General features: G+C 41.9%; 1 protein-coding gene across 2 annotated transcripts; it reads right to left on the bottom strand.

Moving 5' to 3' along the window:
* nup35 (nucleoporin 35) lies at positions 1–23,438 on the bottom strand. 2 transcript variants are annotated; one of them, XM_078404069.1, is made up of 9 exons: positions 23,178–23,438; positions 17,903–18,070; positions 16,904–17,034; positions 15,503–15,563; positions 11,780–11,921; positions 9,286–9,355; positions 5,474–5,602; positions 4,407–4,568; positions 1–1,503 (listed from the first exon to the last, which is right to left on the bottom strand). In XM_078404069.1, the coding sequence occupies exons 2-9, from the start codon at positions 18,057–18,059 to the stop codon at positions 1,426–1,428; spliced, it is 930 nt and encodes a 309-aa protein (XP_078260195.1). In that variant the 5' UTR covers positions 18,060–18,070; positions 23,178–23,438; the 3' UTR covers positions 1–1,425. The 2 variants fall into 2 exon arrangements, with proteins under 2 accessions (XP_078260195.1, XP_078260194.1); XM_078404068.1 differs by lacking the exon at positions 23,178–23,438 and adding an exon at positions 22,686–23,115.
* Between the last annotated feature and the right edge of the window lie 1,119 nt (positions 23,439–24,557).

Raw genomic sequence — 24,557 nt, 5'->3', positions numbered from 1 at the left:
TTTTCAGTCCAGTCAAGTTTATTGTTACGGTAAACACCCAGGTACTCATAAGAGTCCACTCTCCCGATGTCCATTCCCTGGATGTTCACCGGTGTCGGGGGGACGTGGCTGCGCCTGCGGAAATCCACCACCATCTTCCTGGTTTTTCCCGCGTTGATCCGGAGGCGGTTCCGCTGGCACCAGTCCACAAAGTCCCTGATCAGTTCACTGTAGGCCCATCTGTGATGAGGCCGACGATGGCAAAGTCGTCAGAGAACTTCTGTAGATACCAGTTTGCAGAGCTGTGCCTGAGGTGTCAGTGTACAGGGTGAACAGACGTTGGTCAGCACGGGCAAGTTGGGCCAAAGGACCTGTTTCCACGCTGTATGACTGACTATACTTTTTCCAATGAAACACTTGAATAAAATTGGGCATATTGACTGATAATGAGATGTCACTTCATGTCACTGATCACTGAAAGCATCCAACTTTTATTTGAAAACTGTTAATGTTTCCGTGACCACATTTTATATACGCAAGTTTTTATTTTAACTTGCAATTGCAGATTGCAATGCTTTAAGATTTTTTTAATATACAGAATTAACCAATTTATAAATATACACTGTTCTGTAAAATCTACTCCATCAGAAAACTCCCCTCCACATATTTCATTAACTGGTCACAAATCTCGTTGAATACCATACAATGACTTTGAAAAATACATTTTCTAAAAAAGATTTACAAAACAATGGACACCAAAAAATACTATCAATACTTAGGAACATGCTGTAATTGAGCTCAATAATTAACATCTGGAACTTTTTGGCATTCACTAGTAAAATAAAAACTAGATTACCCTCCCGATCGTTTTGTGTAACATTGTCAGTTCCACATAAAAAAAGACAAATTCTATATTTGTTATTCACGTTCATGGATTTTTTCCTGCATGTAGAAAGATAATTTATTTTTGCTTGAGAATGCAGATTATAAAATTACAATCGGTGAACTTCAGGACAGATGTCAATTCAAAGAAATAACGTACATGATCAGAAAAGTATAACACCACTCCCAAATACACATTGTTATACCAGGAAAATACATGCATCAAAACATTAAAAAGGCAACAATTGGACATCTGTACACAATCCATATTACCTGGCAAACCTTTCTTTAATCAGACTTCTTGCAAATTTATGCATTGTCAAACTCTAAAGTGCAAACTATTTACAGGGTGCTTGGTCAGAAAGTAGACCTGAATAAATGCACATCCTTGTACCACCAATAGCAGTGGTTATACAACTAACCAAACTGTATTAGTGCTGTGGGTTTTCCTGTTAATAAATGGTGTCCGTGATTGCACATACAAATAGAGTTTATCAGCACGTGTCATTAACCTTGAAAGAAAAAAGTCTATTTTCCAGATTCTTTAATTGGAGGAAAGCTGAACTACCAACCAAACATGTACTCCATGGCTTTGGAAACAAGAGTCTCATCTTTGCGAGGGGTCTGCTTGTCTGAAACTACCTAAATGGAGAGAGGGGAAAAGGGAAATTAATAATTGATTTAGCCTACCGTTACATTTTTAATTAAACAACACCTTTAACTTCTCGTTTCCCACATTAACATGTGAATTAGGAAAAGTAGGAGCCTCAGCCTCTTGAGCTTGTTCCCCCCCATTCAGTAGGGCTACAGCCGATTTGCTTGCAACCTCAACTTCACATTCCCTCCCACCCACCCCCTTCTGGACGAGAGATCTGATTAATTATACAATATTCAGCATGCTTACACCACATTTTTACGGAGAGTGTTCCAAAGTCTCAACAAAGGGTGGCACAGTAGCGGTAGAATTAGAAACATAGAAAAATAGGTGCAGGAGTCGGCCATTCGAGCCAGCACCGCCATTCAATATGATCATGGCTGATCATCTAAAATCAGTACCCCGTTCCTGCTTTTTCCCCATATCCCTTGATTCTTTTAGCCCTAAGAGCCGGTTGATGTGGTGTACCTTGACTTTCAGAAAGCCTGTGACAAGGTTCCACATAGGAGATTAGTGGGCAAAATTAGAGCACATGGTATTGGAGGTAGGGTACTGACATGGATAGAAAATTGGTTGACAGACAGAAAGCAAAGAGTGGGGATAAATGGGTCCCTTTCAGAATGGCAGGCAGTAACTAGTGGGGTACCGCAAGGCTCAGTGCTGGGACCGCAGCTATTTACAATATACATTAATGACTTGGATGAAGGGATTAAAAGTACCATTAGCAAATTTGCAGATGATACAAAGCTGGGTGGTAGTGTGAACTGTGAGGAAGATGCTATGAGGTTGCAGGGTGACTTGGACAGGTTGTGTGAGTGGGCGGATGCATGGCAGATGCAGTTTAATGTGGATAAGTGTAAGGTTATCCACTTTGGTGGTACGAATAGGAAGGCAGAGTATTACCTGAATGGTATCAAGTTAGGAACAGGGGACGTACAACGGGATCTGGGTGTCCTAGTGCATCAGTCACTGAAAGGAAGCATGCAGGTACAGCAGGCAGTGAAGAAAGCCAATGGAATGTTGGCCTTCATAACAAGAGGAATTGAGTATAGGAGCAAAGAGGTCCTTCTGCAGTTGTACAGGGCCCTAGTGAGACCGCACCTGGAGTACTGTGTGCAGTTTTGGTCTCCAAATTTGAGGAAGGATATTCTTGCTATTGAGGGCGTGCAGCGTAGGTTTACTAGGTTAATTCCCGGAATGGCGGGACTATCATATGTTGAAAGACTGGAGCGACTAGGCTTGTATACACTGGAATTTAGAAGGGTGAGAGGAGATCTTATCGAAACGTATAAGATTATTAAGGGGTTGGACAGGTTAGAGGCAGGAAACATGTTCCCAATGTTGGGGGAGTCCAGAACAAGGGGCCACAGTTTAAGAATAAGGGGTAGGCCATTTAGAACTGAGACGAGGAAAAACTTTTTCAGTCAGAGAGTTGTGAATCTGTGGAATTCTCTGCCTCAGAAGGCAGTGGAGGCCAATTCTCTGAATGCATTCAAGACAGGGCTGGATAGAGCTCTTAAGCGGAGTCAGGGGGTATGGGGAGAAGGCAGGAACGGGGTACTGATTGAGAATGATCAGCCATGATCACATTGAATGGCGGTGCTGGCTCGAAGGGCCGAATGGCCTCCTCCTGCACCTATTGTCTATTGTCTATTCCAGAAGATTAGTCAAGCATGATTTCCCCTTCGTAAATCCATGCTGACTTTGACCGATCCTGTCACTGCATTCCAAATGCGCTGCTATAACATCTTTAATAATCGACTCAAGCATCTTCCCCACTGCCAATGCAAGGCTAACAGGTCTATAATTCCCCCGTGTTCTCTCCCCCTTCTTTCTTAAAAAGCTACTGTCTTGCAATGCCTGACTACAGATGCTATCTGTACATTCTCCCTGTGACTGCGTGAGTTTTCTCTGGTGGTCTTCCGGTTTCCTCTCACATGCTAAAGACAAGGCAAGTTTGTCAGTTAATTGGCTTCTGTAAATTATTCCTCGAGCATAGGATAGAACTAGTGTACGGGCAATCATTAGTCGGTGTGGACCTGGTGGGTCGAAGGACCTGTTTCCATGCTAGATCGCTAAACTAAACCCATCATTGTGTTAATCGAATATTTTTAAACAGAACCTCCCCCACAAGAGAAACACTTTCATCTTGTCAAGACCCTTCATGATCTTACATATTTCAATCAAGTGGAGCAGCTGATAGAGCTGTTGCCTCACAATGCCAGAGAGCTAGGTTTGATCCTAACCTCGGGTCCAGTCTGTGTGGAGTTTATACATTCTTCTGTAACCACGTGGGTTTCCTCCGGGTGCTATGGTTACCTCCCACATCCCAAAGACATGAGAGTTTGTAGATTAATTGGTCTCCATACAATTGACAGGAGTGTGTAAGGAGTGGATAACATGGAATTAGCATGAACAGGTGGGCCATAGGGTCTGTTTCGACGCCGTACTTCTAAACTCTACACTAAACAAGTTCCCACTCTCTCCTAAACTCCAGCAGACACAAGCCTATTCTGCCTAACCTTTCCTCGTAACACAACCTAACCATTTTGGATACAAGTTTAACAATTCTTCTCTGAACCGCTTACAACATATTAACTTGCTTCCTTACAGAAACGGGCAAGTGCTGTACACAGTCCAGAAGCTGCCTCATCACTGCCCCCTTTAATTGAAGCACAACCTCCCTATTTAGCATTCTGTTCCTCTAACCACTCACAATAACATTGTTAGCTTAAGATAGACACAAAAAGCTGGAGTAACTCAGAGGGTCAGACAGCATCTCTGGATAAAAGGAATAGGTGACGTTTCGGGTCGAGACCCTTCTTCAGATTTTGTTAGATTTCCTAATTAACGGTTATACCAGCACACAAAGTTTTTGCCAATCGCGTACCTGATAGTCGCTGCTAGATGCTTTGTATGCAGCGGTCAAAGGCCTGATTGCAGTATTCCTGGGTGTGCTGGGCGACGGGACAGGTGTCCCCACAGTGTTGATAGGAGGAGTAAAGACAGAGAAAACAGGTCCGTAATTTCGATCATTTGCCTCCATAACACTCTAATAGCAAAAAGAAAACAAATGTTTGAAACCATTTTGTAAACTTTAATTCTCAAAATTGCACCAAAACAAATGTCAAGTTACTGATCAGGACATTCATACATTATCATAACAAGACTTATTTTCTAAGTGGGACAGGTACTAAGAGAAGAATACCAACAGTTTTTCCTTTTTTATTAAATTGCTCTAAAAATCCTGAAGTGTTTGGAAATTATTTTTTTTCAAATCCTCTCTCATCAGAATAGCTGAACAATTTATTTTTTTTAAACAGGAAAATTGGAATTACATTCCAAATAAAGGAAAACTAATAATAATAATAGTGCACTCCAGGCTACTGATAAGAATTCATTATCTTATTTAACAGAATACATTCCATTAGAGTTTATTTTAAATACGTGTAATATAGATGCAAAAATAAACTAATAATTCAGGCTAACTTTTATAAAAGCTAGTCCAATGAAATTATTTCTTTAAAAACAATAAAACTTCCACAAGATGTCATTCGAATATTCAGAAATCCCAACGATTCGACATCCAGCTCTCCAGGTAATATTTCCCGTGCTCATCGGGACGTTTCCACACTCCCTTGCAACGTATCAGATTCACCAAAAAATATATATTTTGTGACATCTACAAAAAGGTGAATTATATAACTGGGGTATTAATAAACATAATATCAAATAGATAGGAAAATCTGCCAGTGTGACACAAGAGTCTTGAGCATGCTGAGTTTTACTCCATTTATGTCATAGAGGCTACATCAGTCAACTCACTGCTCTGCCTATAAGTACTACAAGGCCGAAGTATCATCAATGCTCCAGCAGCAGTTCCCAACGTCTCTTCACAGTGACCTTCCTGAAGAAACGCACTGACTTCAGTTAAAAATCAGTCGGAAGGCAACTTACTTTATCGATGCATGGCTTCACTCCAATCATGATAGACTCGCCAAATATTTTCCCATCTTTACTCAATGCTTTCCTGGCCTGAAGTTTCGATTGATACTGAACCTGCATCCAATTCCCATTGTTTGACATCTGCGTACCATTCAAAAAAAAAAACAAAAAAAAACAGATTTAGATGTAAAGTTGATTTTTCCTTGAAGCAGCATGTTTTTTTTTACTACTTAAAGCAAAGATTGTGCTGGGCAAGAAGACGTGCAGGTCCACCGCAGCCTACAAACACACAACATATACACAGCCCGAACATATGAACAAGCATTTGAACAGCGGAGGATGGATTTGCCGACTGCTGCCGTGTTACAGTAGACTGCTCTTGACACCAGTTGGAATTTTGCCATATCAAACCCTAGAGGAACACAACGGGATTCAGATCAGTTACAGATTTAGTTGGAGATGGAGGTTAATCCACGCATGAGGCGTGCCACACCGGGACATCAAATGTCAGGGTCGATGTATACCTTTAATAGCTAGACCCTTAATAGCATTGGGAGTTTAGGTGCCCAAGTCCATAGCTCCCCAAAAGTGCAACCAAGTAGATAAAGTAGAAAAGAAGGCATACGGTTTGCATGACTTAATTGGTTGGGGCATCGAGTATAAGAGTCAGTAAGTTATATTGCAGGTGTATAAAACTTTAGTCGCACTGCATTTGGTGCACCGTGTTCCATTCTGGTCACCCAATCACAGGAAGGACGTGGAGGTTTTGGGGAGAGCATAGAAGAGGTTTACCCGAAAGCTGCCTGGATTAGAGAATATTAGCTGCAAGAGGTCGGATAAACTTGAATTGTTTTCTCTGGAGTGTTGGAGGTTGAAGGGAAGGCCTGATAAAAGTACATATATTATGAGAGGCGTAGATGGAGTAGACAGGCAGACAACCCATTTTCCAGGGTGGAAATGTTAAGATCAGAGGGCGAAGTTTTTTCCCTTACAGGGTGTGGTGGGTGCCCGAAACACACTGCAGGGGGGTAAGAAGGGGTTAACTTTGCATCATGTTCGCCATGGATGTTATGGGCTGAAGTGGCTGCTCATGTGCTGTGTCGTTTTATGTTCGAATACATTCTAGTTAATGTGATGTTGTCCCTTTTGAGCACCTTATGTACACACACCACATCCAGGCCAGTAGCGGTTGGTGTCTGTCCTAAATATGTCAATTGCATCAAACTACGCCTGTGGTAAAATCTTTAAAATATATTAATAGCCTGAGATAAGCTTGGGCTATATATTTTTTCCATACAAGCTTTATCAAGGTTGGCAAACAGATTTAAAATGCTTTGCCAGACCATCTGTTCCCATGGGACAACCCAGCATCAAGTCCCGTGGGAATTGGCTCAAAGCCGCCTTTCTGACTTGTGAACTGTTTGAACTACGAACAATTCAAGGACGGAATGCTGAGGAGGACCTGTAACCGGCAAAATTCCGTTTTGTAAGCCCGCTGTTTCCATCTTTTGCAATGGGCAATGTAGAAAATGAAAAATGTACATCAAATCGGTAAATTTGTGCAAGCAACTTCAAATTGCCCCACATCAATGTGATCGACGGTGTGCAGTTTTGTTCGAGTAATGTAGCCAAGAAAAGCCAATTGAGAAAAGTTGACTATTTTAAATTATAAGATTTGAAATCAAAGACCTGCTTCGAAAAGTAGTTTTTCCAATTGTGAAAGATTATGGCTTATCACTTGCTGAAGAGTGTTAACTGAATGCATTCAGTTCAAATCTACAGAAATTGTCAATGAAGAACTAATCAAGAAGCAACAGCTTAAGGCAGGGTTCAAAATAAACAAGATTTATATTCTTTCCATTGAATAATCAAACTGTAACCTTGAAATAGATTAAATGAGAAAGCAGCATCAGAGTGTAATTGGACTGAGGGAAATGGGGAAGAACAGGTGAGAGATAAAGATTCACGGGTACAATGCTCTCTCGGAACGAAGCTACTGGCTTGATCCAGAAATTATTCCATTCAGAGGGAGTTCAGGACACGTTCACAAGTTATAGGAGTAGAATTAGGCTGTTCGGCCTATCGAGTCTACTCCGCCATTCAATCATGGCTGATCTCTGCCTCCTAATCCTATTTTCCTGCCTTATCCCTATAACCCTTGACACCCATTTTAATCAAGAATTTGTCTCTCTCTCTGACTTAAAAATATCCACTGACTTGACCTCCACAGCCCTCTGTGGCAAAGAGTTCCACGGATTAACTACCCTCTGACCAAAAAAGTCCTTTCCCCCCCCCCCCGCTCCTTTCTAACAGTACCCTTTAATTCTGAGGCTATGATCTCTGGTCCTAGACTCTCCCACCAGTAGAAACATCCTTTCCACATCTACTCTATGCCTTTCATTATTCTGTAAGTTTCAGTGAGGTTCCTCCCCCCCCCCCCCCCAAACTTCTAGACTCCAGTGTGTAGAGGCCCAGTGCAGTCAATCGCTCATCATATGTTGACACGTGTGAATGTTTGGAGGCCAAGTTTAGTGGACTCCACAGGCTATTGCAGTGTACCTTTGGTGATGATGTGTGGAAAGGTAACATAGGCAACAGTGAAGAAGAAGCACTAATATACTCTTTTTACTGCAGCATGTCATTCCCAAACAAGTGAACAATTTTGACTGTGCAAGACCATAGTTCAAATGCAAAGAAAAAAATCTCGACAACAGCAGAAAAAATACTCTTAGAAATAACATTTAATGCTGCAATGTAATGCATTCAATGTGCAGCATTTGATCAAAATTATCAGATTTGTTTTTAAATGTTGACTCCAGAATCTCTTCTGGTTTTTTATTGCTGCCATGCAAAAAAACATTCTCAGTAAAAGACAATGAACAAAACACAAAAAATTCATAAACAATGCCTTTCAAACTGACTCAGGAAAATTCAGATTAACTTGCTGTATTTTTCAAAAGGGAAAATGCCAATAGCTTCAGCTTGGATCATGCGAATAAAACCACATTGTCGCAGTCTGCTGCACTTCAGCTCAATTAAATTTAGTTCACTGAACAAGAGTTCCAGTTCATTAACTGAATGCACAATAAATGTTTTCCTTATACAAGTCGGAATTACCAAATATATTACACACTTTTTCACCTTACAAATGCTCCTTCCAGTACACTGCTCATTTACACGTTAAAGAGCAGCTTTAATGAACAGAACCACAAGAAATTAAGTCTTTCAATTCTTTAAAACGTAAACTATTTGCAAAGCTAAATCAGCATAAAGTCCATGACAGCTATTTTTATAACTCATTTATATTCAATATTGTACTAACAGTTATCAACATAATACCAGATAAATTAAAAAAGTCCAAACATATTAATAACTACACTGGCCCATCACACTTAAATCAATGAGAAAGCAATCACACTTTGCTAGCTCCAGGGGCAATGTGAAATTTGTCATTGCGGAAACATCTAGTTTCACTTTCTGCCTAAGATACATGGTCATGTTTTACAGAAGCAATGACAAAGTTTTACTGGGTTAAAAGTCACTTTCAGAGATTAAAATTTGTGCATCGATTGAGATAAATGCTCTCAATCTCCCTTTAGCAAATGAGCACAATTCCAAGTGCAATTTGTATTCAACCTACAGATCGCACCCAGCCACTTCAATGTCAGAAACATGGCTTAATGGAGGCAATGGAAGCAATTGTATTTTATACCAACCAATGAATTATCCCATAACAACAAAGAATTCTTTGATAAAAGACTCTAGTACAAGCCACACGACATTTCAGAGCAACTAAACAGTTTAATCAGTTTTTAGAAGCTTACCACGTGCTTTAAAATATTCCCGTATTGTGCAAATTGGAGGAGGATGTACGAAGCAGAGGCAGGAGGAAACCTGCAACGAGAATTTCCAACCATCATTATCCGCAATAAAGAAAGCAAACGCAATGCTAGCATTTATTTTGAGAGGGATGTAATGCTGAGGCACTATAAGGTGCTGGTCAGGCCACATTTGGAATTTTGTAAGCAGTTTTGGGCACCATATACGAGGATGAATATGCTGCCTCTGGAGAGAGTCCAGAGAAGGTTCACAAGAATAATCCCAGGAATGAGTAGGTTAACATATGATGAGCGTTTGTCAGCACTGGGTCTGTACTCGCTGGAGATTAGAAGAATTAGGTTGGACGTTCATTGAAATGTACAGAACAGTGAAAGGCTTGGATGTGGATGTGGATGTTTCCACTCGCGAGAGAGTGTATGACTCTCATAGCCTCAGAATTAAAGGCCGTTCCTTTAGGAAGATGAGGAATTTCTTTAGTCAGAGGGTGGTGATTCTGTGGAATTCCTTGCCACAGAAAGCTGTGGGGGCCGTCAGTGGATATATTTAAGGCAGAGATTCGTGATTACTACGGGTATCAGAGGTTATGGGAAGAAGGCTGGAGAATGGGGTTAGGAGGGAGAGATAGATCAGGATTGATGGAGTAGACTTGATGAGCTGAATGGCCTCATTTTGCGCCTATTACTTATGATCTTACTGTGCAAGCTATACATGCAGTTAAAAACTACAAACATCAACAATGACTAAGTTTTAAAACTAATTTTGGTCGTAGAATTTTGGTTTCATTTTGCAGATAAATGTTTGCAATTTCAGCATTTACAGTGAGAAAAAAATGTAACCAACCAGATGAGTGGTTTCCATGTTCATTCCACTATCAAAATAAACCAACTGTTCAATCTTCAACTGACGGCCATTAAAACCAATACAGAAGAGAATGGAAATGATCACAGATTATAAACTAGTCAGTAGAATAGCCTGTGCTATCATAACATTTGATGCCATAAGAATCCTCTACCGAGTTCAAGTTAATGCAAATATTGCTTTTATTATTATAAGTAAAACGTGTCATGATATTCATTAAGAATATAATAAACGCTAAATTTTCAGATTTAACAGTGTCCCAAAAGGTGGATCAGTGCCAAAATTACAGCTCCCAAATTTAAACTGGTTTAATCTGGTGAAACAAGTGAAGATTCTAAATGGCCCCTCTCCAAAATGAGGAGGGGTACAAATCCATGGAATTTGCATTGAAGGTTTAGCGAACGCACACAATTTAAGACAGGTGAAGTTCTAACTTAATTTGGAAATGGTCATTTAAATACACTTTCTTGATACCTCTTGCATCTCTTCCAAGCATCCTTCTCAATTACCTTTTATTAAGGAAAGTGAGATTGGCCCATTCTGCTCTCCAACTTAAAACAAAGGCATGGGAATATTTGTGAACAAATTTTCAAAGGTGATAAAACAGGTCAACAAAGCAGTGGCGATGCAGACTTTGATAAACAGAGTAACAGAATAACCGAGGGATGTTTGCTATTCTGTTATACTAAACTTTGCTATACCAAACTTACGTAACCAAAAAAAAAACCTAGTCATTCCCAGATGGCGTATGGTACCCTCTCTGGCCAGCAGAAAGGATGAGGAAGAATGTTTCTGAAGGGATTTGGTAGAATTGTTCCGTGGACAAGAGATTGTAACTTTGTGGGTAGACTTAAATTGGTTTACTCGCCCTCAAGTGTCAAGGGCTAAGAGCAAAAATGGAAAGAAAAGCCCTTTAAAATACACGATTAACTGGAAGCAGTAACAACTGGACAGTCAATATACATGTCCAAGAAAGACCCAGAAGCCTTAAAGGAGTGGATTTAGCTTTGCAATGAATGCACAACATCCAAAATACACTGCCAGATAGTGTAGGAAATAGATTCAGTCAGGGCTTTCTAAAAATTAACTAATTTACTAAACTAAGGTTTAGAAAGATACGAGCCAAATGTGTACAAATGGGACCAGTTTAGATGTGGCATCTTTGTCAACATGGACGGGTTGGGCTTAAGAGCCAGTATGACTAAACAGCATGAAACCCTGGTCTAAACAGCATGAAATTTAGAAATGACAGTTGAATAACAATCAAATGAAATAAGTATTTTAGGCCAGAGAATATTTTTTGCTATTGAGAACTCTTTTTACTTCAATCACAAAAAACACATTATCCGAGATTTATCTTAGTGTAAACAGATTATAAATAAAGTTCCTGCCGATTCGCTGATTCCATTTGAAAAAACAGGAACAATTCACCATGCAGCAGTAGAATTAGTGAAAGCAACTTCTGGATTAATGCATTTAACAATGCATGTGTATACTCCAGCAATCACTGTTCGATTGTCCCATTGTAAACATTGCAACGTTGTATTGCCTCACCATATCATTTGTGGTGCAGATTCCTGGCCATCACTACAATTTATAGAGAAAATAGATGGTACAAACCCAAAAACTGTGATCCACTTTTCATCTAAGTGATCATCTGAAGTGAGAGACTCCCCTTGAGTGTAGAAAGGATCTGCTTGTGCTGGTGAAAGTGTGGACTTTCTGTGCTGGCCAATTGTGGTTGGACTAAATACATTACAAACTGATGATAAAAAAAAAGAACCATCATGCCAAGTGCATTTTACAGAACAATCGTTTCATTTTAGGATATACAGAAAACAGCAGCAAGAGTAGACCATTTATTATGAGCACAATTGATCATACGAAATCGATACTGCATGTCAGCTTTCTCCCATATGCTTTGATCCCTTTAACTTAAGAACAATATTGTCGATAGGATTGAGATCTGCCATGATTGAATGGCGAAGTAGACTTAATGGGCCGAATGAGCCTAACCCTGCTGCTATAAACTTATGAATATCTAACTCCTCCTTGAATATATTTAAAGGAGTCAATTGCTTTCTGCAGCAAAAGAATCCAGTTTAGTTTTGTTTAGTTCAGAGATAGATCACGGAAACAGGCCCTTCGGCCCACCGAGTCCGCACCGACCAGCGATCCCCCACACATTAACACTATCCTACACATACTAAGGACAATTTACACTTATACCAAGTATACAAACCCATGCTATTTAACCTACAAAAAGGGAAAAACATCTTTGGAGTGTGGGAGGAAGCCGAAGATCTCGGCGAAAACCCACGCGGTCACGGGGAGAAAGTACAAACTCTGTAGACAGCACCTGTAGTCGGGATCTCTGGCGCAGCAAGCGCTGTAAGACAGCAACTCTACCGCTGCGCCACCGTGCCGCCCCATCAGGTTATCCCATCCTCTAAGAGAAGAAATTTCTCCTCATCGTATCTTAGGTGGCTTGCCTTTATCCTCAGACTATTATCTCATGTCCTTTGTGTTCATGTGTAGGAAAAAACTGGCGATGCTGGTTTAGGTCTGAAGAAGGGTCTCGACCCGAAACGTCACCTATTCCTTCTCTCCAGAGATGCTGCCTGTTCTGCTGAATTACTCCAGCATTTTGTGTCTGTCCCTCTTTATGTTCATGTGGAGTTTATGAAAAATCTTGGTTGCAGCAACATTACAGGCACAAAAGACTTAGGCAAACACACAAAACACAAATTGTACATTAATTCTTCAAGACAGTAAAAAGAGAAAAAACCATGCAAAACAAAAAGAAATTGGTGCAAAATACAATTAGAAAAAAGGCCTGTTGCGTTCAGTTGTTGAGGAAGGATTAGACTTGTGCATAAGAAGATAACTGCAGATGCTGGTACAAATCGATTTATTCACAAAATGCTGGAGTAACTCAGCAGGTCAGACAGCATCTCGGGAGAGAAGGAATGGGTGACGTTTCGGGTCGAGACCCTTCTTCAGACTGATGTCAGGGGGGGTGGGACAAAGGAAGGATATAGGTGGAGACAGGAAGATAGAGGGAGATCTGGGAAGGAGGAGGGGAAGGGAGGGAGGGACAGAGGAACTATCTAAAGTTGGAGAAGTAGACTTGGGCAGGCTGGTACAAGAACCCGATACGGCAAGTAAGAATGTAAAAAGGAACTACAGATGCTGGTTTACTCTGAAGACAGACAAAATGCTGGAGTAACTCAGCGGATCAGGCAGCATCTCTGGAACAAAAAGGATAGGTGACGTTTCGGGTCGGAACCCTTCTTCTGAACTAGATGGTGAGGCACATCAGGCTTCTGTATCTCCTACAACAAGAACAGTGTATGCACAGATTGAGGAGTGCATTGTTGATAGATGCCACCTTCTTGAGGCAGCACATCGTGTCGATGCTTTCGATGGTGGGAGGGTGTGCCCATGCACCACCAGGCTGAGTCCACCACTCTCTGCAGTCTCTGGCGTTCCCATGCGCTGGCATTGCCACACAAGGCTATGACGCAACAAACCAGGATACTGCATCTGTAGACGTTTGTTAGAGTATTCGTTTACGTGCCAAAGTGGAGTGGAGGTGCTGGCTCGCCTTCTTCAGTATTACATCTTTGTGCTGGCCCACTCATTTCATCCCTGTTGCTAATGTCCAGAGATTTGAGGCTGCTGGCACTCACCACCGCCGCAATGAAAAATGCCGCGTGGTCCCTCGACTTCCCCTTTCTAAAGTCAATGATTAGTTTCTGGATCATGCCGACACTGAGTGAGAGCTTGTTGTTGCTGCATCACTCAACCAGGTGTTCTCTATCTCTCCTGCACACTGATTCATTAGCACCGGTGGTTCGGCCAACAGTGGAGTCAACACCAAATTTATAGATGGCATTTGAGCTGGGCTTAGCCACACAGTCGTGGGCGTAAAGAGAGTACGGGGCGTCACGTTGGCGCAGTGGTAGAGTTGCTGCCTTAAATGGCAGAGGCCCGGGTTCGATCCCGACTACAGGTGCCGCCTGTACAGGATTTGTACGTAGGTTTTCCTGGGCGCTCCGGTTTCCTCCCCAACACCAAAGGCATACAGGTTTGTAGGTTAAAGAGCTTGGGTAAAAATTGTAAATCATCACCAGTGTGTAGGATAGTGCTTGTGTACGGGGATCGCTTGTCGACGCGGATTTGATGAGCCGAAGGGCCTGTTTCTGCGCAGTACTAAACTACAAAAGGTAGAGCAGGGAGCTAAGCACACATCCTCAAGGCGTAACTATACTGATGGTCAGTGAGGAGGACATGCTGTTAAAGATCTTCGCTGATTGAGGAAGTCAAGGATCCAGTTGTAAAGGTAGTTGAGAGTCCTTCATTGGTGATGTGGATTAATACGGAAGTAGAGAGATTATGCTCCAACATTATTGAAACTTGGTCAGCCCTCAGCTGGAGAACTGCGTGCAGTTCTGGTCACCATGCTATAGGGAGGATGTAATAGCACTGGAGAGGGTGCAGAGATAATTCACCAAAAGTTGCCTAGGATGAGTAGTTCAGTTATGTGGAAAGACTGGTGAAGATAGTTTTGATCTCCCTGGAGGGGAGAAGGCTAAGAGGGGATTTGATTGAGGTACATAGATTTAAAGAAGGTGAAAATAGATTTGAGGGGAAACCTTTTCACTCAGAGAGTGGCATGTACCTGGAATGCTCTGCAAGAGTATGTTTGAAACGGGGTCGCTGAGAGCATTTAAGTATCCTGATGAGCACATGAATCGATTAAGCAACTAAGTGGAGAAAAGTTGTGCATTTATATCTTCGGTGTAAACCAGCACCAGTTCCTTCCCACACTGAGCGTATATGATGTTCAACTGCCAAATAAAAAGGAACCTCCCATGCCTTTCTAGTCATGAAAACTGTGAAGTTTGTTTATACCCTTTCGGCAGCATGGTGGCGTAGCGGTAGAGCTACTGCCTTACAGCACCAGAGACCTGGGTTCGATCCTGGGTGCTTGTCTATACATAGTTTGTATGTTCTCCCCGTGACCTGCGTGGGTTTTCCCCAAGATCTTTGGTTTCCTCCCACACTCCAAAGACATACAGGTTTGTAGGTTAATTGGCTTGGTATTCGTGTAAAATTGTTCTGAGTGTGTAGGGTAGTGTTAATGTGCGGGGATCGTTGGTCGGCGTGAATTCAGTGGCCCGAAGAGCCTGTTTCGGCGCTGTGTCTCTGAACTAAACTAAATTAAATAAATCAGATTGACGACACTAAAGACTTCAAACAATGTAGAATGTACAATGTTCCTGGCAATAAACATCCCGCTTCAGTGCGCTGATTTAGCTACATTGGCTGTAAACATACCTGATCCAGGTGTCGAAACATTACTCCCAGACAGCGGAGTTTGTAACCTTGTAACATTCCCCTATAATAAAACAAACAGCCAATGAAAAATGATTTGGAAATCTCACAATTTTTAGCATGCTAAAAAATCCATAAATAAGTATTGTGGTGGTGGGGGGAGGGGAGGTGAAAGCAAAGAGGGACAGGACAAAGCCTGGCAAGTGATAGGTGGATACAGGCGGGGGGAGATTTTGATAGGCAGATGGTGGGACAAGGGATGGAGATGAAAAATAAGGTGTGAGATAAGGATACAAGAGTTAGGATTTGTGAAGCCTGTGGAAGGAATGTGGGTGGAAGGGGGGGGGGGGGGGTGATTTAGTTGCCCAAAACCCCTCCCACTATCAATGTTCATACCGTTGGGTTGTAAATTACCAATGTGAAATAAAGTTTGCATAAGGCCTCACTCTGGCAATGGAGGACCAGGGATGAAAGGTCAGTATGGGAATGGGAAGAAGAGTTAAAATAGTTAGCAACTGGGAGATCCAGTAGGCCTTGTTGGACCGAGCACAAGCGTTCGGTTAAACAGTTGCCTAGTCTACATATGGTCTTGCCGATGTGAAGGAGGCAACATCGGGAACACCGGATGCAGATGAGGCCGGAGGAGGTGCACGTGAATCTCTGTCTCACCTGGAGAACTGCTGGGGCCCCTGGATGGAGGTGAGGGAGCAGGTATAGGGGCAGGTGTTACATCTCCTGCTGTTGCATGGGAAATTACCTGGGGAGGGGATGGTTTGGGTGGGAAGGACTAAGTAAACCAACGAGTTACAGAGGGAGCAGTCTATGCATAATGTGAAAAAGGGTGGGAAGATGTGAGTGATGGTAGGATCACATTGGAGGTGGTGGAATTTTTTTTTTTTAATGTGCTGATGCAGAGGCTGGTAAGGTAAAAGTTGAGGAGAAACCAGGGGAAATCTATCCTTATTCAGTGAGTTTGGTGGAGGGTAGGTGGGGATATCTAGCTTGTGGCTATTGCAATTTATACTAGGAAGGTCACCAAAACCCAAATCAATAGCTTTTTTTTAAATGCTATCCTTAATTTCATGTAAAACTTAAAGGAAATACTTGTCTTGTTTATCACTGATAGAAAATAGAGCAAACAGCCATCCAACATTGCATCTGAATTACATAAAATTTCAACTGAAACAAAATGATTTATTTTTCCTGTAAAGAAATCAAACAGTTTCTACTAATTTAAATTTAAAATTGTGTAAACACCACCCAGTCCTTCCTCACTCATAACCAAAATATTGGAGGGATAATCCTGCTGTAAGCTGCTGCAGGGCGAGATATGTGTCACAGCCCGGAGCTGCAGAGATATTTTGCCCACAATAACAATCCTTGTGCTTGAAACTAGTTCCTTACCAGTTGGCGTGAGTTTAAGGATGCAAGTCCAGCTCTTGAGGTTCCCAGGTCGTCATAGAGACTCCGAACAGGCGGTGCACCACCACACTTATCTTTAGGGGTGGGGACCACTGGTTGAGGAGGTGTGCCCCCTAATTTGAAAAAAATAGGATGCAAGAACATGTTTCTCAATTGTGAAATACCTTTACAGGTAAAACAGTTATAATTTTGTCAGCGGTTTTAGCAATTTTTTTTGTTTTTAAATGACTAAGTTAAATACTTGTTTATTATGACAGAAATGTCAACCCAGGTGCAAAATAAAATCCACAGACCAGACATGAAATTGTTTTACTTTACAGATCAGTAACAAAAAAATTTAATGGGACATTCTTATAATTAAGGTTCAGTTTTGTCTTAACATTACCATCTTTCTTTTTGATAATCCAAGAATGAAACATTTCTGCACCTATATTGAAGACTAAGCAGCATTTTACACTGATGTTAGGATGGTATACAGCTAAAAGGCCTGCTTTTCTTCAAGGGGAACAAAAGCTGATGACTGCAAACTCAGGATTTCTTCCCTTCCTATCACGCTTCTGAATGGACCTTCCTTAAGGCTAGGGTACTCGAATGCGCCTCTACCTCATTGCAGACATTTGCTTCTGGATCTGATGCAGCTACAATGCTGAGAACTATATTCTGCACTGTATCTTCCCCTTTTCTCTACCTATTGTTCTTGAGTTTGACATGATTGTATTTGTATATCGTATTATCTGCTCTGATTGGATAGCCTGCAAAATAATGCTTTTCACTGTACCTCAGTATATGCGACAACAAATCTAAATTTCCTCTGAAAATATTCTCAAAAAAACCCTAAACTAAAATAACTGCCTGTAAACATGACTTTGCCATCAGCTTGTACAGACCCCAAAACTAAGATGCAATGGCCAAGTACAATTTAAGAGCCAGACTAAAACTTCAGCATCATTTCTGTCCGTTACATTGCGTCACACGCCTTACCTCCAAATGGAATTCGTACATCCGTTATGCCGGCCAATGTGCCGACATAGTTACGTGCTTGAGGAGTGACTGGAGCTGGTAAATCCCCCATCAAGAAACCAGGCAGAAACTGGGCCCCTCCACCAGGCTTAGGAGACGTCGGAGATCCCAGAGCCATTGGTTCAGATACTATAATTAAAAGCAATGGGTGATTATTGTAAGCAAGTATATAAAAATTATTCAAGCAACGTTCTTTTCAATAACTATCCCGGCTGCCGTGTTGAAGATTCAGCAGAGGACCACACAACAAACCTGATGGGCGGGTGTTTAGTTTAGAGATACGGCGCAGAAACAGGCCCTACTGCCCGCCGGGTCCACACTGACCATCGGTGACCCCTTCACACTAGTTCTATGTTATCCCACTTTTGCATCCGACACACTAGGGCCAATTTACAGAAGCCAATTAAACCTACAAACCTGCACATTTTTGGGATGTGGGAGGAAACAGGAACTCCCAGAGAAAAGCCATGCGGTCACGGGGAGAACGCACAAGCTCCGCACACACAGCACCGCAGTCAGGATCGAACCAGGATCTCTGGCACTGCGAGGCAGCAACTCTACCGCTGCACCACTATGCCGCCCTTCAGATCGATACCCCTGTCATCATCAAGTAGGACAAAAGCACCCGATTCATTAAAAGAACCTTGCAAGTTCCTTTTCAAGTCACACATTCATTCATTCATTCTATCATTTTATTTCGTACATGTTAAAAGACATCAATTAAAAAACAAAATAAACAAAAAAACAGAAGAGATACAAAGAATTTCATCCATTACTTAACGTCTTTACATGTGCGAAAAGAAGTAGGAAGAAGTGTGAACTTATTTAATCCTACCCCCATTCCCTAATCAATATTTATCAAGTATTAACTATAATAACTAATACCTAAAATACATATATAACTACATATATACTCACTCACCCCTACAATCATATGAATATACCTATTTACACAATAATGTCTATATTAACTACATCTGATATATATACATACATTAGGCCAATCATATATATACATATACCCCACCATTTACATACAAAATATAAATACAAACATAGTCACCCACCCGTATAATAAGTCAGATATTAATACAAAAATACTCATACACCCTTATATGTTCATATAGATATACTTATTTAAATAATGATGTGTTATTATATGTAGACCCCTGGTGACTGTTAATCCCCCTCCTCACTGTACCTAGAAAAAATCATGTGTTTATATTTGTTTTTAAACTGGATGATGTTTGAACATTGTTTTAATTCCGCATTCATTCTGTTCCATAGCTTTACTCCACTGATTGATATAGAAAATCTTTTCATTATTGTTCGAGTATTGCGAATCTTGAAATTTGGTATACGGCTTATAAATGCACTTCCATTTCATTAAAGTCAAGTTGAGTTTAATGTCATAATAAGCACAAAACGGCGAGGTACAGGCACAATGAAAATCTTGCTTGCAACAACGTCACAGGAATATAGACTCAGACAACAAACAAAACAACAAACTGTTGCAGGAACAGTTTCTTCCCAGCTGTTATCAGGCAACTGAATTGTCCTTTCATCAACTAGAGTGTGATCCTGACCTTCCCGTCTTCCTAATTGGAGATCATTAAACTATCTTTACTCAGACTTCAATGTTATATCTTGCACTGAATGTTGTACCCTTCCTCTGTACACTGTGGACGGCTTGATTGTATTCATGTATAGCCTTTTCTCTGACTATGATGGCATGAAAACAAAAGCTTTTCTCTGATCCTCAGTGCACGTGAAAATAATAAACTAAAAACATTAGACAAATTATACACAAACTACACACAAATTCTACAGATAGTGAAAAGAAAAAGACTGTACAAAGAAAAAGACAGTAATCAAAACATAATTAGAAAACAAGTCCATGGCAGTACTTAGTTTGGTCCTTAGTTTTCTATTGCTGAGATAGATAGGTTAGGTGCAGGTTAGTTCAAGAACCTAATGGTTGTAAGAAAGTAGCTGTTCCTGAACCTGGTGTGCAACTTCAGGTTTTTGTACCTTCTGCCCGTGAAGAGAGCATGCATGGTCCTGATCCTTGATAAACAGATACTGCATTCTTGAGGCAACGTCAACGCTTTTAATGTGTAAGAAGGAACTGCAGATGCTGGTTTACAATTATGATAGACACAAAATAATGGAGTCACTCAGTGGGACTGGTCTCAACCTGAAATATCACCCTTTCCTTCTCTCCAGAGATGCTGCGCATCCTGCTGAGTTACTCCAGCATTTTGTGTCTTTCTTCGATGATGGGGAAGGCTGTGGCCCTAATGGCCGGACTGAGCACCACGTGCTGTGCACCACCTTCTACAGCCTCTGGCATTCCTGTGCTGTACTTGCCACATCAGGCCACAATGCAACCAGTCAGGAATCTTCCGCGAGTTCATCTTGTCAGCAAATTTACAGATGGCACTGCAGCTATGCTTAGCCATTGCCATGCATGTAAAGAGAATAGAGCAGAGGGGTGGCACAGTAGGCAGAGCTAGAGTTCCTGCCTTGCAGCGCCAGAGACCCGGGTTCAATCCTGACCACAGGTACTGTCTGTACAGAAATTGTATTCTTCCCGTGACCATGAGGGTTTTCCCTGGGTGCTCTAGTTTGATGATGTGCAGGTTAACGGTTAATTGGCTACGGTGAAGATTTAAAATTATCCCTAGTGTGTTGGATAGTGCTAGTGTATGGGGATCGCTGGTTGGCACAGACTCAGTGGGCCGAAAGGCATTTCCGTGCCGTATCTCTAAGCTAACCAAAAGCAGAGGGCTAAGCCCACAGCCTTGAGGTGCACCATGTTGATGGTGAGATGTTGACACTCATCCACACCAACTGAGCATTTGCAAACACTCACGGAGGACCAAGTGTTTGTGCTTGGTCGTGATTTTGGAGGGGATGATTGTGTGGAACACGAGTTGTAGTCATGATCAGCAGCTTGACATATGTGTTGCTGTTATCCAGTTTGTCCTGAGCAGAGTGGAGAGCTAGTGAGATAGCATCTCCTATGGACCTGCTGTGACCATGGACAGATTGAATAGTCACAGGGAGAATGTGCAAACTAAGTATAGACTGCACCCATAGTCAGGATCGAACCTGGGTCTATGGCACTGCAAGACAGCAACTCTACCATTGTGCTTACAGTACAGGAATTCATTTGGCCCTTCGTCCATCAGAAAAAGAGTTACTCCACTAATCCCACTTTCCAGCATTTTGATCCATAAACTTGTGGATCACAGCTGTTCTAATAAAAATATGGGCACGTTTTAAACTGGGAGAGGCTTTTGCTTTCTTCGGCCTTTCTAGCAGTTATTTACAGATCCCTGCCACACTCTTTTTGAGTAAAATATTTTTTCCTCATTTCCTCTAATTCTTTAACCAATTGCTTGAAATCTATTTACTGAATATCACTACAGAGTGGTGAATTCCATGATGATGTTTACAATGCAGTTTACAAGGAATCCTCCATGTAGTGCAATAATTACTAAACTATTCATTTATATTCAGTAGCAAATGAACACAAAACCCTGAGCATCTATTACACTAGTACTAATGCAGGGTCTCAATCTGAAATGTCAACAATTCCTTTCCACCTCCACAGGTTCTGTTCTACCCCAAATTCCTCCAGCAGTTTAATTTTTGCTGCAAATTCCAGCATCTGTAGTCTTGTGTCTCCATGATACTTATTACCACACCTATTAATTGACTTATTTGTTTTTCAACCACATATCACTGGTCAGTTTATTAATGCCACGTCACTGAACCTTAAGCCCTTCACTCAAACACAACACACTGGAGTCTGACACAGGCTTGTGACAGTTTGGTTTAAATTACTCAAGTTATCCCCCCCCCCATGCAAGACCTTAATACCGTGATTAAACCATCAGTTTGGCTAGTCCAATCATGCACTTTCACTTGTATATTTTTTTTAACTGGCAGTTGACCAATAAATATTAAGGACTCAGTTGGAGCATCAGTACAACTTATTAACAAAAGGACATCACATGGTATCTCCTCACCCTAGTGGGTCTAGGATATTTTTAGTATCGGCCCTGGAGGACTCTTCGGACCACAAGATACAAAACCTTTTGCCAGACTTGTTTCAACTTAACATTTCAACATTTTCTGTAAAATAGTTAACGAGTCATCCAAGACCGAGGGTTTTGGATGATTTCATTCCATTCTCCCTCTTCCTTCTATTGTTATGGCCCTGAAGGCAGGGCTTTGCCTCTCTCTGGGAATTAGCTCTTGGGTCCTACTTTCTACAGCCCTCGGTGCAAAACGGATTAAATGGACACACATACTCTCGATTCAGTGTCCAAGTCCCAACTGAAACGCCTGCTAGTGATCTAGGCCGCAACGAAGAAATCGCAATCATCTTTATCGCAGCTTGGATCACGAGTGGATCTTTCACATTTGTTGGGCCTGGGTGCAATACACAAACTCGTGATGCAGGCTATGTCCTAGATGCAAGCAGAAATAAAAACACGGAGCAGTCGTTCAGTCATGAATGCCTGCCATGCGACTACCTAAAATATACCGCCTGCACAGACAGGGCCGGAGTATGCGTGGTGTTGCATTCTCCTCCCCTCCCCCCTCGCCATTGATTCTGTGACTTCTTGCAGGCGTGTATTTGGAGTTTGCTGCAGCCTTTGCTCTCTCTGAGATGTTGCAAAGGCAAAGCAGAGAGAGGGCGCGCGCGCGCTCCGGGCCGCCCGAACCTTACCTTGGAACTCCATTCCCCGGGAGGGGTTCGAGAGTGTTGCGCCCACGTGGACCCGGAGCGCGAGCGGCGCGGCCCGGACCCGCAGCAGCAGCAGCAGCAGCGGTAGCGCCCGTAAGCCCTGCACCTCCTCCGGGCGGCCCTGCAGCAGCAGCGCACTGCAAGTTCTGCACCCTACTCCAGCCGGCCCTGCAGCAACAGCGCTCTGCAAGTTCTGCACCCTACTCCAGCCGGCCCTGCAGCAGCAGCGCCCCACAAGCTCTGCTCCAAATCCCGCCGGCTCTGCAGCAGAGGCACCGTTTTCAGAAATGGCGGAAAAATGCCCCCCTCCCAATTGCAACCGCGGAGCTGCACGATGGGAAAAAAAAGCGTCACCCAACTCTGCTCTGTGTTTGCTTCCAAGCCAGGGCTGGAGGTCGCAGGGCTTGCTTTCCCTGTCTCACTTGGCGCCGCTTGTCCCCGGCCGGTATCTTATCGCAAAGCTTTTATACTAACCGGGTTTTTTTTAAATCCCCTTTGGCAATCTTCAGATGAGCAATGGGCAAAATCATACAGGTCTGCACAGCAACAAGCAGGAAGGCGGGGACAGGAATCCTACTGATATTCGTGACAAGTTGCGGACAATAAATGCCATGACATTTTAAAACCAAGAGTGATGCAATCTCGTGTAGAGTTGCTTAAGTGTTTTGCAAGGAAAATGAAAAAAAAAAAACGATGTTGTTCGTATCCCTTCATTATCACCTCTTCCACAGCCAACAATTGACTGTTCACAAAAATTTTGAACACTGCCCAGTCCTTCACCGGCTCTGACCTCTGCACCATCGAAGGGATTAATGGGAGTCGCTGCCAAAAAGGCAGCCAGCATCATCCTGGCCACAATCTCGTTTCACCGCTACCATAGGGAAGAAGGTCCAAGAGCCTGAAAACTAACGTCTAGGTTCAGGAACAGCTTCTTCCCCACAGCCATCAAACTATTAAACACTACAACCTCAAATAAGCTCTGAACTACAATAGACATTATTATTATTGCACTACTATTGTTTGTTTTTTGATTATGTGTATATATGTGTATACGTATATATGTGTGTGTACTTGTGAGTATGTATATATATAAACACTGAACTTTTTTTATCTTGGTTATCATATTGTTTACAGTGTACTATGTTACATATTCTGTTGTGCTGCAGCAAATAAGAATTTCATTGTTCCATCTGGAACATATGACAATAAAACACTCTTGACCCTTGTGGGCTCCGCCTATCTTTGGTTTGTTCGGTACCTTTTCATACCATTAGTTTCCCTCTCCCCAGTCTGAAGAAGGGTCTAGACCCAAAATGTCACCTATTCCTTTTCTCCAGAGGTGTTGCTGAGTGACTCCAGCATTTCTGTCTTCTAGAAATCTTAAACTGGGCCTGTGTGCCCATGCCATATGACTAAGACTCCATAAATAAAACATACTGGGAAAAACCTCAGAAGGTTGGGGTGCAGGTGTGAAAAAAGAGAATTAACGTTTCAAATGGAAGTTTCTTTGTCAGAATTTATAACATTTGCTGAATTGCAATCTTTGAAGTGTGACAAGATGTAATATAAAACATAGAAAGTGACCTTTCTGCCCATCGAGTCTCTGTCAGCTCTTTCAAAAATCAGTCCAGGTATTATTTATGACAAAATGTTGTGAATGTTGCAAATGTTTAGCAGGTCAAGCAGCATTTTTTGAAAGGGAAAGTGTTAATATTTCAAGTCAATACATTTTAATTTGAGCATGTGAATTAAAAGCAGAAATAGGTGCTTAATCTTGCTCTGCTTTTTAAAAAGAGCTTGACTGACCTAAATTCTACATTCCCACACCCACAGTTGCATTTACATCTGCCCTCC

Source organism: Rhinoraja longicauda, chromosome 8, assembly GCF_053455715.1.
Source record: "Rhinoraja longicauda isolate Sanriku21f chromosome 8, sRhiLon1.1, whole genome shotgun sequence".
NCBI classification, from domain to species: domain Eukaryota; kingdom Metazoa; phylum Chordata; class Chondrichthyes; order Rajiformes; family Arhynchobatidae; genus Rhinoraja; species Rhinoraja longicauda.
This window is presented reverse-complemented; position numbering and strand designations above follow the sequence as displayed.